A 14,701-nucleotide genomic window follows, 5' to 3' on the forward strand; every position below is an offset into this window, starting at 1 on the left:
AAGTAATATGTTTTTAGAATAGATGAAAAAAGGCCCTAGCATTGTTTTCATCTTCCTTTCTCCTTCCCTAAGATCCAAAGTCATGCCTGTTGGCAACATATTCAAAATGCTGAAGTTTGGCACTTTTTTGTCCCATCCAAATTAAAATCCTCCAGATTTCTAGCTCAGCAACCGCATTCCACCAAATCTGAGTATCACAACACAGCGTTAAACATCTGAGTGCCACGGGACTTGACACCAAGCTTTCCTCGCACATGTAAGGTTTTATCATCACTATTAAGCAATTTCCCATGTAGATTTCCCCTAAAAATAGCATCATCAAAATACTTCACTCTTTGAGTCTAAAGAAAGGAAATGATGACAAAGGCTTGGGCCCACAATCGGGTTTGTGCGCTGACAGGCCCTGCTGCATAAAATCTGGATTCATTTATTTCATGAGCTTCCTTCCTAATTCCTGATATTTGGGCCAAATTACAAAGACACTAGTAATATTTTAAGGCTGAAGCAGGGAGAGAGGAATTCAATATATTCATGCAAGCCTCAGGAAATTGGCTGTGCATGGCCAGATTCCTTAATTCAGGAGGCCAGAGCTTGGTCCAGCTCCAGACAGTCTTCCAGAGGCATTGAGGTTTTATGAAACCCCCTAACCAAGATTTAGCCTCTCAGGGAACCGGAAAGCACCAAGGGCTAGTGTCAGCATCTAAGTCCTGGGCCTCACACGTCCAGGAATCCATCACAAAGAGAAAGACTTGGGAATTAAAGAACTCTGTTCAGTTAATTGCATGAGCGATAATAACTGGCCTTTCTGAAAGATGGAAACAAAGACGATTACGTAGACACCACTGAGATTAAACTCTCTAGACCAGAGACCAAGAGATGAGGATTTGTTCTGCGTCTCTGTTCTCAGGCTGCAATGACTTGGGGCAGTCACCACCCAGACCCTCACACTCCTCATCTGCAAATGGGATAACCACTGCCCCCATCCTCAGGGATGCTGGGAAGACCAATGAGACAGGGCGTGCGGAATACCCCACCCAGCCCCAACATGTCCTGAATGCTTTCTACATGGTGGTAGTAGGAGTAGGTAATAGTGGAATTAAAAATAATTTGCGCAAATGGAGAATTGAAATGTGAATATGAAAAAAAAAGTTAACGCTGAAAAAACCATTGCTGCCACTTTAAAGGAATCAAGATAAACCACCAACTTTTTCATGCACAGCCAGCTCTGTTAGACATTACCCAGGGAGTCGTGTCATGAGGGGGAGCTCTTCAGCTCAGTAATGGGGTCTCCCATGCCCCCCCTAGGGGCTGGACCAATGGAATGGCTCCTGACATGAGGCATTTCTCCAACCTTGCAGGCTTCATCTGGACACGGCCCTCTTCTGATTCTACTCCATTTCTGATGGGCTTCCCGGATTCATGTGAGACTTTTCATTCCGCATTCCCAGCACCGTGCCCTTCCAAGCCAGGGGTGGGTCCCACTTACCCTGCTCCATCATCTCCAGCAGCCCCTTCTTGATGAGCTCCTCTCGGCCTTGCCTGCCGGCCATCTTCTTCTCCAGTGCTGCCCAACACACAAACACACAATGAGTCTTGGGCAAAGGTGTCAATGGGCCCAAGCCACAGCCAATGCCAGGCTCAAGTTTACAGACCAAAAACAGTGAGCTGGCAGGCGCCTCGGGCTTAGGGGCCTGGTCCACTGGCAAGGCCCAACTTTCTTACGCAGCACTCTGCTAAGCAATGTACATAAACCACAGCTAAAGCACAGTGCACGCCGTGGATATTCTACAGCAGTTGTTTCTGTGATGTATCTGGAAAGCCCCTTCACATATAATGCCCCTCTCTAAGTTAGCTCCCACCAGCCATTCCTGCCCTTCACCAAATGCTGCTTAATTTACCAACCAAGGAAGGCGCCCTCCCTCTGCCCCCAACACCTCGGGCTCCTTTCTGTGGTTCCTGTTAGCCTTTGCTAAGTGCCTCCTGGTCCCTGTTAACATCCACTTACAGATGAGATTCTTCTGTGCGGCTCTCCCACCAGCGCTTCTTCCAATAAACACAGGTTAAAAGCTTCCAGTCTACCAGATGGACAGAAAGGGAGGAGGCCAGCCCCCAGTCCCCTTCCACCAAGCCTAATTTGCCAGATCTTTGTCAATTCCACCTTCAGAAGAGCCTTTCCTGCCTCCCTTTCCCGGAGCAAAACACTTGAGCGACGCCCCCCGCCTTCTCCCATTCTCCCTCCGCTCACAGGCAGGCCTCAGGCTGCTCGACAGTCATCATCTTCTTCCTCCCATCAGGAAAACTGTTTGCCTACAGGTGAGCCCCAATTTCCAAATACAAGACTACGTAACCACCTCAACCCTTTCCTTGAAAGACGCACCTTTGCGACGGCTGTTTCCCCTGCTGTGATGCTTTTCCCCGCCTTTCCCAATGAACAATGACATCTCAGCTCAATGCAGCCTCCTCACCTGGGTCTTCTCGGACCACTGGGCCCAAAGCAGTGCCCGCCCTGCTCATTTCCACCCCAGGGCCTGCCCAGTGATCCTGCCATTAAGCCCGGATCACAGAGTCCATCAGTGTTCTGTGTGTGGAAGGGGCCCTGCCAGATGCCGGGGAACAGACAGAGGCAGCCCACCTGGCTGAGCTTAATGTCTAGGTGGGGAGGCAGATGACAGACAGGCACTGGCAATCGAATTATTTCACCTGTTCAAAAGTATTTCCTGAGCATCTGCTACGTGCCAAGTGCTGAGCTGGGTGCTGGGGAGTCACGGAGAGCGGAACCCCTGTAGCCTCACGGTCACAGGTGTGGGCTCCACTGGGTGAACACGCCATGGTGACCAGGTGTTCAATCTATCGAAACCCCTTACACATTTACTGAGCACCTACTGTGTGCCAGGCACCGTGTCAGGCACAGGAGATTCTGCCGTGAGCCAGACAGGCACAGCCTCTGCCTGAGGCCAGCACAGGTGGGAGGACAGATGGCAAGTGTCTAGAAATGGGCGAGGAGGGATAAGTCAAACCTGGGGCGGGGGACTGGTTGGGGGGAAGTTGTCTGGGGAAACCCATCCCACCCTTGACCTCCGGGGTGGCTTCTCCGAGGATATTTATCCTAAAGCCAAAGGATGAAAAGGGAAACCCAAACACAGCAGGGTGGGGACATTTCTGGGCAGAGAAAACAGAATTTCCTTTCTGTGGTCCCAATTTCCAAGCCAATTTCCAGGTGCCAGAATTGTGGATAAAATTGACAAAGTGAATGCTGACCTTGGGAGGTGTCAGCAAGAGGCTGCAGCTAGGTTCACAAAGCAGATGAGAAGAACAGAGGTGGAGGCCTCGAGCTCTGAGTGGACCCCATCCCCAGGCCAACACCAGGCGGTGCTCATGGTGATCAGCCTCAGACATCACAGGTCTTTGCCTGCACTGACTCGAGGACTTCCCAGTGACCCAAAGACGCAGCTGCGAGGATCTACTCTCCCCCTCTTGGGGATGGGGACATCAGTGGTGGTGCAGCTTGTAAAGATGGTACAGCATGTAAATGGCTGAGTAGATCTGAGCCACCTGCCAGGGCAGGCATGGACTGAGATGCTGCTCCACCCTGTAGCCCGTGAGAGCCATCTTTAGCGTGTTCCCCCAGCCTTGCCTGCCAAAACCACTGTTCGCTACATATTTCTTTCAATCATCTTTGTATTCACTTCAGCTCATCCTAACCCGTGATGCCCGTGAAATCAGGAATTTGATATGCTGAAACAAATAACACCCCCCGCTTTAAGGGAAAACAGTGGTTTGGAATAAGTAAACAAAATGCAGCACTGTTCCTCGAATTTCCAAATGCCCGAATGACGGTCCTGATGGTGGAGATGCTGCAGGTAATAACCTCGAGACCTCCAATGCCCTAGGAGGGTCCCCAGAGCATCTTGCTGGTGAACTCACACAGCACAGCTTGGAGTAGGCCAAAGAACCCAGTCCTCAGAAGATAAGCCTTCCAGTTCCACCGCTGGGGGCAGCAGGCCTGGAGAATGTCACAGACCCACCTGAGGTCACGGAGGTCGCTCTGCTCCAGTCCCCTGGCCTTTCACTGCTGCACAGACAGCCTTCCCCAGCTCAGTGCCTTAGCAAGGGCTGTTCCCACTGCTGCAATGCTTTTCCCTGCCTTTCTCAATGAACCAATGACATCTCAGCTCAATGCAGCCTCCTCACCTGGGTCTTCTGAGACCACTGGGCCCAGAGCAGTGTCCTCCCTGCTCATTTCCACCCCCAGGGCCTGCTCATTGATCCTGCCATTAAGCCTGGATTGCAAAGAGCCCGTTGCTGCTGTGTGTGTGCAAGGGGCCCTGCCAGATGCAGGGGAACACATGGACCCCGCCCACCTGGCTGAGCTTAACATCCAGTGAGGAAGGCGCTTTGCAGCCTCGTCAGAGTCTGGAATCGACTCGCGTGCTGGTTCACTTGGTGGCTTCCACACGTTGTCACTCAACTCCCTACTCTGCAGAAAGCTCTGGGTGGACAGGGCCTGGGCCCCTCCCGTTGGTACTGGGCACACAGGAGGTGCTCAAGATCTGCTGAATGATGATGCTTGTTCTGTTTTCATTTCAACAAGAATTCATCTATCAACTTCTGGGTTGGTAAAAAAAAAATAATAATAATTTTGTAAAGCATGCACAAAAGCATGAGTGGAGGGCCTGCTGTTGGTGTTGACTGCCTCTCCTGCCGTGGGCCTGGGCACTGTAACACCTGGCCTTCATCTCCACCATCCTCAAAGCCTGAAACCTGTGCCTCTTCAGAGCTGCAAAGGAAATGGGACCCCAGGGACCACCCAAGTCAACAGCCTGAGACGGGCACTCGCCAGGGCTGGTTCCTGAGGCCCAGGACTGATTCTACATCAGCAGCTCCCTCACTAATTGTTTTTAGGTGTCGCTCACAGGTGTGTGGCTTGGAGGCGGGGCCGTGGGGTGGAGATGCGGCCTCCTCCTCCGGGCTCTGCTTCTCAGAACACTGCCATCCACAGAGCCCAGGCTGAGGAGCTACCACACCTGGCTGCCAGGGTCCAAGCCTCAGCCCCGCCACGTGCTGGCTGTGTGACCCTTGGTGAGTGACTTCCCTCTCTGGGCCTGTTCTCCATCCCTACAATGGGGCAGGGTCCTGCGGGAGTGCTGGCCTAGCAGGAGGTTCTGAGGGTTGAGTTGGCTCCTCCGTGCCAAATGCTGGGGGCCGTGCTCTGCTGTTATGTGCCTTATGGCTGCTTGTCCCGTCATCACTGCCTGTGTCCACACCGTCCGTGGTTCAGCCTCATGGCTGCAGTTCCCAGGGTGGATTCCGAGGACGCAGGGGCAACGGGACCAGCCATTGCAATGCCACTTCCCACAGAGCCAGGGCTGGCAGGGTGTGAGGGTGCAGCAGGAGGTGAGTGGAGGAACGTTCTGGATGCTTTGGTGGGAGGGTGTAGGGAAGGCACGCTGAGAGAGCTTAGGAGCCGGGGAGCAGCCTCTGTCTTTCAGGAAGAAGAGAGGCCCAGAGGTGTCAAAGCCGGCCTCGACCCTATGAGTCACCCAGGGGACCCTTGGCCAACTAAACCCGCATCTGTGGGGGCAGGACCCAGGCCCCAGCATCCGCCGAGTGAGACTGCAGGTGTGGGAGGTGAGGTGATGCGGGAGTCGCGTGGGCCGGGGGCTCACCACCCAAGTGAAGCCAGCGAGCGAGACCTTGCTCCAAAGCCAGTGTCTTGGCCCAACCTGGCCCTAAGTGAATCAGAGGCTTCGTTTTTAACAAGGTCCCAGTGGACTTGTGGGCACCTTAGGGTCTGGGCAGAGTGTCCCACATGGGGTGCCTGGTGCCGACCCCACCCCAGAGCTTCAGGGAGGCCAGGTGGGCCCTGGAGGGGCCAGCGGGGTAACTTGCATGGCTCCTGTGGCCGTCGCAGGCCATGAAGCACAATGTGCCCCTCCTGTGTGGGGGCCGGGAAGTCACAGGTCAGCAGGGGTCACGGCACCATGACAAGGACGCTGGTCCCAGCCAGAGCCTGCCCGCGCCTGCACCAGGCCCTTCCTTACCTGACGTCGTCTGCTTCAGTTTTTCGTTTTTCTTTTTCCTCCATTTCCAGGGTTTGAAGATCCTGCCCAGGGTGGCCAGTTTGCTGTTCCTCCTCACAGGGGGAGTTCGAATCCCTGAGACCAGATATTCAGGACGCGCCGGGGGCGCTTGGTCCATCTCATCTGGAAGACGAAAACCAAGGGGGGACCTCAAGTGACCACCAAACCTATGTGACTCCTGGAGGCCCAAGGCGACGACCTCTCTCACCCTCAGGGGTCACCAGTGATCCCCCAGAGCCTGGACCCCAGGAGGGTTGTCAAGCAGTGTGCCCACAGTGACCACAGCCGCTCAGCAGCGTACGCTGAATTTCCCTCTGTGAGACCCTCCCTCCTGCGCCCCACTCATGGCCACCGGAAGCCCTCACCCCCTGCCACGCGAAGCACCACGTGTGAAGACAGTCCTAATTCCAGGACGAAACGCTGCCTGCCCCGGACCCTCGCTCATGTTCTGCCCTCCATCCACGCTGCTCTCCCTCCAGCCACTTCTCTGCCTCATAAATTTCAGCTCCTCCGTTGAATAGGACTTTGTCCAGAGTCTTTACCTTCCTCTTGTCCCAGACAGGGTCACTCCCTTGTCTTATGCCCATGAAGCTACCTATGTAGGCACCAAACAGCTGCAAAGACCTCTGGCTGCCAGCCCTCCACCAGGCTGCCATCGCTCCTGGGGCAGAGGCCAGGCCTGGGGCAGCCTCGGACCCCAGCGCAGAGCCAGGCCGGTGAGATTCTGAGCGAACGGCTGCAGAGTGAGCACATCTGTGAGCGGGCAGAGGAAGCAGTGCTCCTAGGACCCATGTCCATGAAACGGCCATGTTTGTAGACTCTGGGACGCACGAAGACGAATGTCCCAGGAAGCTCATGGCCGTGCTGTTTGTTGTAAAAGAGACCGGTAGCGACCTACATGCCTGTCCACAGGGGACCGGGTAAGTCATCGTTTGTCCTGTCAACGGCCTGTGTGCAGATGCGGAAAGAAAAAGTGGATCTCCCTGCACGGACAGGAAACTGATCTGAGATAAACAGGCCAAAGAAAACCCCAGCTCACGAATTCACACACACACGCCACCAGTGTGTGAACAGAGGGGGTATACAGGCGCACACTGGCGTGTGGAGAGAAAATGTCTGTGGGCCCCCCCAAAGAAACGGGGAACCCCGGGGCTGGGCACAGTGGCTCACACCTGTAATCCCAGCATTTTGGGAGGCCGAGGCGGGCAGATCACAAAGTCAGGAGTTCGAGACCAGCCTGACCAACATGGTGAAACCCTGTCTCTACTAAAAACACAAAAATTAGCCGAGTATGGTGGCGGGTGCCTGATATCCCAGCTACTCTGGAGGCTGAGACAGGAGAATCGTCTGAACCTGGGAGGCAGAGGTTGCAGTGAGCCAAGATCACGCCATTGCACTCCGGCTGTTGGCAGGCAGGGGAGAGAGGGAGATGTGCTTCACAGGCTGTTTTTGTAGCACATGCCATGTGTCCCTTAGTAAGAAAGATTAGTTCGAATGAAACAAAATGCAACTAACAAAATGGTAAAGTTAGAGGAGCTCACGAAGTAAGCCAGCGTCACCTCCATCCCACGGTCACAGTGTAGACCAGAGTTTAGGCCGTCACCCAGGCAGGACTGAGAATAAATGAGCACATTGCCCCAGATGCCTCCTGGGACAGGGAAGGGACATTTCTTCTGGCAGCAACAAGGACCTGAGTCCCACCCAGACTCTGATTTAACCTCCCAGTGTCACCAGGGGAGGAAGATCGCAGACCTGCGGGGTGCTCCCCAGCACAGCTGCTGCCACAGGAGCCCAGACCTCTGCCAGGAGCTCTCACCCTGCGAGCATACACACTCCCCCACAGTCAGCTCAGCCTCCCATGATCAGCGTGCGGTCAGTTCCATAGCCAGCAGGTGAATTTGCCTTGTTGCCTGTAGAAGGGGCTGGGAGCCCTGAGCTGATGCAGACCTCAGAGCCCCAGGAAGCAGGGACATGCTGGGAGAAGGGCTGGAGGGCGTGGCTAACACAAGGGCTCACCTGAGGAAGGAGGTCACCTTTGTCAGAGAGGACAGGGAGGGAGGCCATCAGTGTTGAGAGGGGAAGGGACATCACCAGTGTCCAAGGGGCTGGGGGTTATAATGGGCCAGGCCCCTCAGACCCAGGGAAGGGTTACACTCCCACCTTTCCCACCTAAGGCACCCCATGCACGCCACCAGCTGTCCCAAGGAGGCCCAGGATGGTCTGCTCTGAATCCAGGCTCTGCAGCGCTCAGCCTGGACAAGAGTCATATGAGGCAGCACCTGAGAGCCCGAGGCCCCACATGGCAGTGACCTCTGTGCCCCCAGTGACAGGTGGCCTGCCTGGCAGCCTCTAGAGCTTCCACAGGGTCTGGCTTCCAAAGGGCTGCACCTGTCTCTAGCCCAGGGCCTTTGAATAAGCCACCCAGCCCCTTGGAGCCTCGGTTTCCACATCTGTTAAAAAAAAAAAAAAAGATACCATGATAATCATCCCTGATAGGTAAGGTTGAGAGGAGGACTCAATGTGGTCATAAATTCTGGAAAGGCCAGTGCAGTGACTCATACCTGTAATTGTAATGCTTTGGGATGCCAAGGCTAGAGGATCACTTGATCCCAAGAGTTTGAGACCAGCCTGGGCAACATAGAGAGACTCCACCTCTACAAAAAAAAAAAATGGTTGAAAATTACACAGGCATGGTGGTGCATGCTACTTAAGAATCTGAGACAGGAGGATCACTTGAGCCTAGGAGGTCAAGACTGCAGTGAGCTATGATTTGCAACTGTACTCCAGCCTGGGCTACAGAGAGACCGACCCTGTCTCTAAAAATAATTAAAATGGAAAACAATCTGGAACAAAGATAAACATCCACGATACACAGTTTATTAATCGTTTATGTTATCATCCATGTAAAATAATATTATCTGTGTGTCTAGACTTTATAGTCACTGATTAACATACCATGCCAGTACGGGTAACTTTTGGTAAAAATTCCTATTATAATAATTTCTATTATATAAGCAATAGAATAATTATGATGGGGTAAACGTTGGTCACTGTCTGTGCAGGGCCAGGAACTATCCTAAGGCATTGTCCTATTTTACCTTCACAATAAATCTATGAGCTAGAGATCATTCAGTTTTATATCCATTTTACAGATGAATAAACTGAGGATCAAAGCCCTGAGCCATTTTGTTGTTGGTCTCAGAGCTGGGAAATGCTGTGGCAGGGCAGGACCTTGAGCACCCTGACTCCAGAGACCCCTCTCACCTTCCAAAGCTGCATCGAGGGGACCCAAAGCAGAACATGGAAGGATGGGACACCAAAACAAGAGGATAAACTAGGCTTGCCCCAGGTAGGTTGGGGCACGAGGCCATTGTCTCCAGGCATTACTAATAGAGTGCTGAGATGGTTAGGCTTTGTGTCCCCACCCAAATCTCATCTTGAATTATAATCCCCATAATCCCCATGTGTCAAGAGAAAGACCATGTGGAGGTGATTGGATCAGGGAGGTGGTTTCCCCCATGCTGTCCTCGTGATGTTGAGTGAGTTCTCGTGAGATTTGATGGTTTTATAAGGGGCTCTTCCCCCTTCGCCCTGCACTTCTCCTTCCTGCTGCCTTGTGAAGAAGGTGCCTTGCCTCCCCTTCACCTTCTGCCATGATTGTAAGTTTCCTGAGGCTTCCGCAACCATGCTGAACTGTGAGTCAATTAAACTTCTTTCCTTTATAAATCATCCAGTCTTGGGCAGTTCTTTTTTGTTTAATTGGGGGCACTTCTTTGTAGCAGTATGAAAATGGACTAACACAGTGTTAACTGTGCTAGGTGCTGTGTCCACAGATGCTCCACAAAGCAGCCCCATGGGGAAAGACAAGCCCAGGAATGTCTTGTTTGACATTCTGGGCTCTGCAAACCATTAAGGAAGCTACAGCAATGGCATCCTCCACCATGTTTTTGGGGTGACCCCAGCACCTAGTGCCTGGTACCCAGTGGGAGCCCAGGAAATGTGTGGAATCAGGGCAGCTGCAGAACACCGATCAACCACAGATCCTCCTGGTCACCCTCTCCAAGGCCACGGGAGGCAGAGGGATGTACTGGGGTCCTTCTCTCCTCAGAGACAGTGCATTCCATGTTCTCATCCTCTCCTTTCCTTCCTCCACCTACAGACGCCAGATGGGAGCAAGACTGTGACTCCACATGGCCCTGGGGGAGCCGGCTGTCCTGAGTGTTCTTGGCATAAGGGGAAGGATGGGCTGGGTCTCCCCAAGCCTCCAAGCTCAGCTGAAGATGAAGACGAAGATCCCCAGGGATGAGCAGAGGAGACGAGGATGGAGCATAATCATTGCTTTATTTATATCTCACCTCCTTCACAAAGAATCAGCAGCAGTCACCAGAAACACACGCACAGCTGTAGGATAAAGGGAGTGTCTGGAGGGATCTGGAAAAAGTAGGGTCTGCTCAGGGCCACAGCATCAAGCAGTTAGGGGATCCCCACGACAGACACCACATGGGCTCCAGAGAAGGGTATTTGCGTGCCCTGAGCTTCCTAGCAGCCAAGGCAAAAAGGAGCAGCACATAAAATAAACTACAGATCAGACCCTGAACCCAACTCTGTTTGCCACCTGCTTCATTACAACCCTGCTCCGGCACCAGCATCCCTGCCCCAGCAACTGGTCTTCCTGTGATCCGATGTCTTAGAAATAGAGCTCTAACCCTATCACTTCCTGCTCACTCCCCTGTCTCATTTAGGACAAAATCCAAGTTAATCACTAAACTTGTGCAGCTGTCTGTGCTCTGCTGCCCCTCCCCCTTATTATCATCCTTATTGTGTGTTAGTGCTTGCCACATGCCATGGAAGCCAATGTGATGTAGCTGTGAAGAACACAGCGGCTGGGACCAGGCACCCCAGGCTCCCCTCCTGGCTCTGCCACTTACTAACAGGAGGTTGAAGCACTGACCCCACTCCCCACTCCCTGCATTCCCCTTGCCAGGGCCTTGCTTGGAGGTATGGTTGCTACTTCTTGCTGTGGCTCTGTGACTGCTTCCACTGGTGGAAGGTGGGCAGGAGGGGCAGTGGCTTCTCCTCCCTACCACCATCTCTGCCAGGACCACTGTCACCATCTTCACTATTTTAATCAGCTGCCTCCCCCCACTTCTGCCCTAGTGGCTGGAGCAGGTTCTGGGGTTCCCACCCCGTCTCTGACACACAATGGTCCTCACAGCAGAGCTGAGGGCTGGGAAGGGAGCACTTTGGCCACAGAGAAGACTGCACTCCTCCCTCCCTTTAAGAATTCACTCACTCACTCACTCACTCACTCACTCACTCACTCATTCACTTACTCACCCACTCATTCACTCACTCATTCATTCACTCACTCATTCACTCACTCACTCATTCACTCACTCATTTACTCACTCACTCATTCACTCATTCATTCACTCATTCACTCACTCACTCATTCACTCACTCATTCACTCATTCACTCATTCACTCACTCATTCATTCACTCACTCACTCAAACTTTCAACAAATACATACTGACACCAACCATGTGCCATGTATCCTAATAGGCACAGGGTGTGCAGAGGTGAACAAAAGAGACAATGCCTGCCTTTGTGGGGCCGTACTCGCCTGTGGGAGATGAACAATGAATAAAGGTGTGAATTTAAACAGTCCTGGCTCACCCCATGTGGGATAGCACTCATCACTATTTCTTGCCTTACTCTTTATTTTCTCATCACAGGTATCAGCTGGTGTGCATGCACACATACACACACATACACGCACACACACACATGCACATGCACGCACACACTTATTTGTTTGCCTGTTTGTAGTTGTCTCCACTCCTCCTGCCCATGCCCCGAGCTGAAGCTCCTGACTGCAGGCCCTGGATGGATGTTTGCAGCTGTATCTCCAGTGCCAACAACAGCTCAGGCATGTGCCAGGGGGACATAGAGAGCCCTGAACCAGGATCCCTACAGACGCAAGGAAGGACAGGACCCAGGGCCTGCTCGGGGAGCCTCGAGGGCAGGTGCCGACTGACCGACTGTGACAGGGAGTGCCCCCGAGGGCCGCCCCAGTGGGGAACAGGACGGGGGCTGTGATGGGAAAGGGGCAGGCTGTCCCAGACAGGAGGGAACAGTGGCTGAGAGGCATGGATATGCTGGGGAGGCAGGCAGGGTCATAGTCAGGGACTTGAACCTGATTCAGAGTTCAGCAGGGAGCCACTAGAGGGTCTTCAGCTCAAAAGACAAAAGACCCTTTGCTCCTAAACCAAAAATCCAATGCATTGACCAGGACAGATGCCTTAGTCCGAGCAGCTCCTGAAGGGGCTCAGGTGTCATCCGGGGAGTGAAGACCCCATGCCCAGGGGCCTGGGGTAGAGGCTGCGCTGCTCTGCATCCCCCTTGGGAGGAAGTTCCCTCTCCCCTCTGTCTTCCCTGGGGTGGCTCAAGCCCAGGACTGTGCCAGGGGAGGGCTTGTGAGAGCTATGACTCTCCGCCCAAGAAGAGAAACTTCAAAAAAGTGCTGCTCGGAGGAGAAAACTACTTACAAACACCCCCGGGGCAGAAGACATGAGCGCATCACTGAGGTGTACAGAGGGGCAGGTGTGGTCATCCACGGCACGGTGTGGCCCACGGATGCTGGTGGGCAGGTGTGCACAGAGCGGGTAGGTGTGTACCTCTGAAGGTGGGCGGGTGAACACCTGCAGAGCCAGTGTGCATGGGCATGGGTGGGTGTGCACCTGCATGGGTGGGATGCCATCTGTGGGTGGGTGCATGTGGCCCATGCACACCTGTCCACAGAGGGAAGGGACAAATGGGGAACATCTCCCCCTACTCCAGGAGTTCTCTCGGCATCTCTCCCTGCAGTTCCTGAGGAACTGCCTTCTCACACTGGGGAGACTCTGGAAGGTGCAAACACATTAGCAGCCACCGTCCAGCCTCTGAATAACAGCAGTGCCAAGTTCCACTGCACCTCTGCCACCTCTGAGGCATTAGAGGTTAATTAATGGGAAGTGTTTCCCACACCTGGCATCTGTGTGAGGAAGTGCCACACACAGCCTCGGTTCTCAGATGATGGATGGGGCAGCTGGACCTGCCTTGCTGATATCACACACTTGCAACTCAAGGGGCAGGCTCCAGCCTCTTTGGCAACTCCAGCCAGCCCTCTCCCAGGCCTCAGGCTCACAGTAGCTGGTATACTTGTCCCTGGGTAACTGACTCCATCCCTTTCCCCCATCAACAGCCACACAGAGCTACGAGGCAAGAACTGTTCTAGGATTGACGGAGCTTACAGGCTAATTTCCATGCCTGGCACAGGGCCAATCCCTCTATTCACATTTCCTTCCATCCTAGCTCTGATCACTCTCAAATTGTGTCCTGGGATTCACTGTTCATTGACTGTCATCTGCATTTCCCACGGGAACAAACATAAGCTCCATGACAACGAGAACCGTCACTCTCGTGTTTGTTGCTGAGTCTCTGGCATCTTTGCTGGTTCCTGCACCCGGGGGTGCTCAAATAAACACCTGCTCAACCTGTGAATCCGGAGTGTAGGGCTGCAAAATGCTGGAGCCAGGGTCTGCTCCTCGTCCGTCTGACTTTGATGTCCACCCTTTAGTGACATCAGGCATTTTTTCATCCTCATCTTTTATCCACTAAGATATCTTATCTTATCCTTCCACTTCACAGAATTCCCCAAAAACATATTGGAAGGAAGGCCCCATATCTGTGGGGGAGTGAGGTCAGGTACCCAGTGCCGTGTGCTGCACGGCTGACTTCTTAGAGAAGAAAGGTGCCATCTCTATCAGACAATATTAGAAAATGATTTTTTCCTTGTTTGTTTCATTCGTTCACTCACAAACCCATTCATCACATCGGCCTGCTGTGTGTCAGGACTGCTCTGAGTTTCGACAGAGCAGTAAATTGCATCAACATGCCCGCTGTTTCCCGCTGCATGAAGCTCATGTATTTACGGAGGAGAAAAGAAGAAACACAGAAAGTGTAAGGCAGCCTCATAACGTGACATGAGCCACAAGAGAAGCAAAGAAGAAGCTGAGATATGGCCTCTATTTCTTCTCTGAGCCCTTACCTGTATCACCAATACATAGTGGCCATTGTCTTTGAACAAAGCACAGCGTTAGGCCTGAGGGACAAGGTGGTGCTAGGCACCCTCTCTCCCGGGGGACTCAGTGACCACAGAGAAAACTAAGGTGCGTGGAACCACCAGGAAGAATCGAGAAAGAGGATTATAACAGCAGAGGAAGCAACTTTTCCTGCTTGAGGGTGGGATAACTCTAAGAAGGCTACTAGAAGCTAGAGGAGATAGTGGGTAGTGATAATTGAGTTGGTATTGGAGGTTGAGTAGGATTTTAGTAAAAAGTGCAAATTCATAAATGCATGGCAGTACATGGTGTTTGGGGAACAGGGGGTCATTTGGGGAAGCTAGGTCTGAGGTCCCCAGTCTCTAAGGCTCAGAAACCCAGTGAAATTTCCACATATAAAACTGGGATCCACACAGATATGCTAATGTCCATTATGCCAATCATGATGAATACACACACACGCACACACACACACTACACAAAGCAATCATCTATGAGCATCACCACTTACTACACA

The 14,701-nt window shown here is 52.9% G+C and overlaps 1 protein-coding gene across 4 annotated transcripts in view; it reads right to left on the reverse strand.

The window, feature by feature from the left end:
* Positions 1–14,701, reverse strand: part of PHACTR3 (phosphatase and actin regulator 3) — a 274,576-nt gene that overhangs the window by 101,508 nt on the left and 158,367 nt on the right. For all 4 annotated transcript variants that reach the window (XM_050745555.1, XM_050745554.1, XM_050745556.1 and 1 more), the window contains exons 2-3: positions 6,042–6,203; positions 1,487–1,564 (exon numbers count right to left, since the gene is read on the reverse strand). In XM_050745555.1, the coding sequence (XP_050601512.1) occupies positions 1,487–1,564; positions 6,042–6,203 (240 nt within the window). The remainder of the gene's footprint in view (positions 1–1,486; positions 1,565–6,041; positions 6,204–14,701) is intronic.

This window comes from Macaca thibetana, chromosome 10 (genome assembly GCF_024542745.1).
Source record: "Macaca thibetana thibetana isolate TM-01 chromosome 10, ASM2454274v1, whole genome shotgun sequence".
NCBI classification, from domain to species: domain Eukaryota; kingdom Metazoa; phylum Chordata; class Mammalia; order Primates; family Cercopithecidae; genus Macaca; species Macaca thibetana.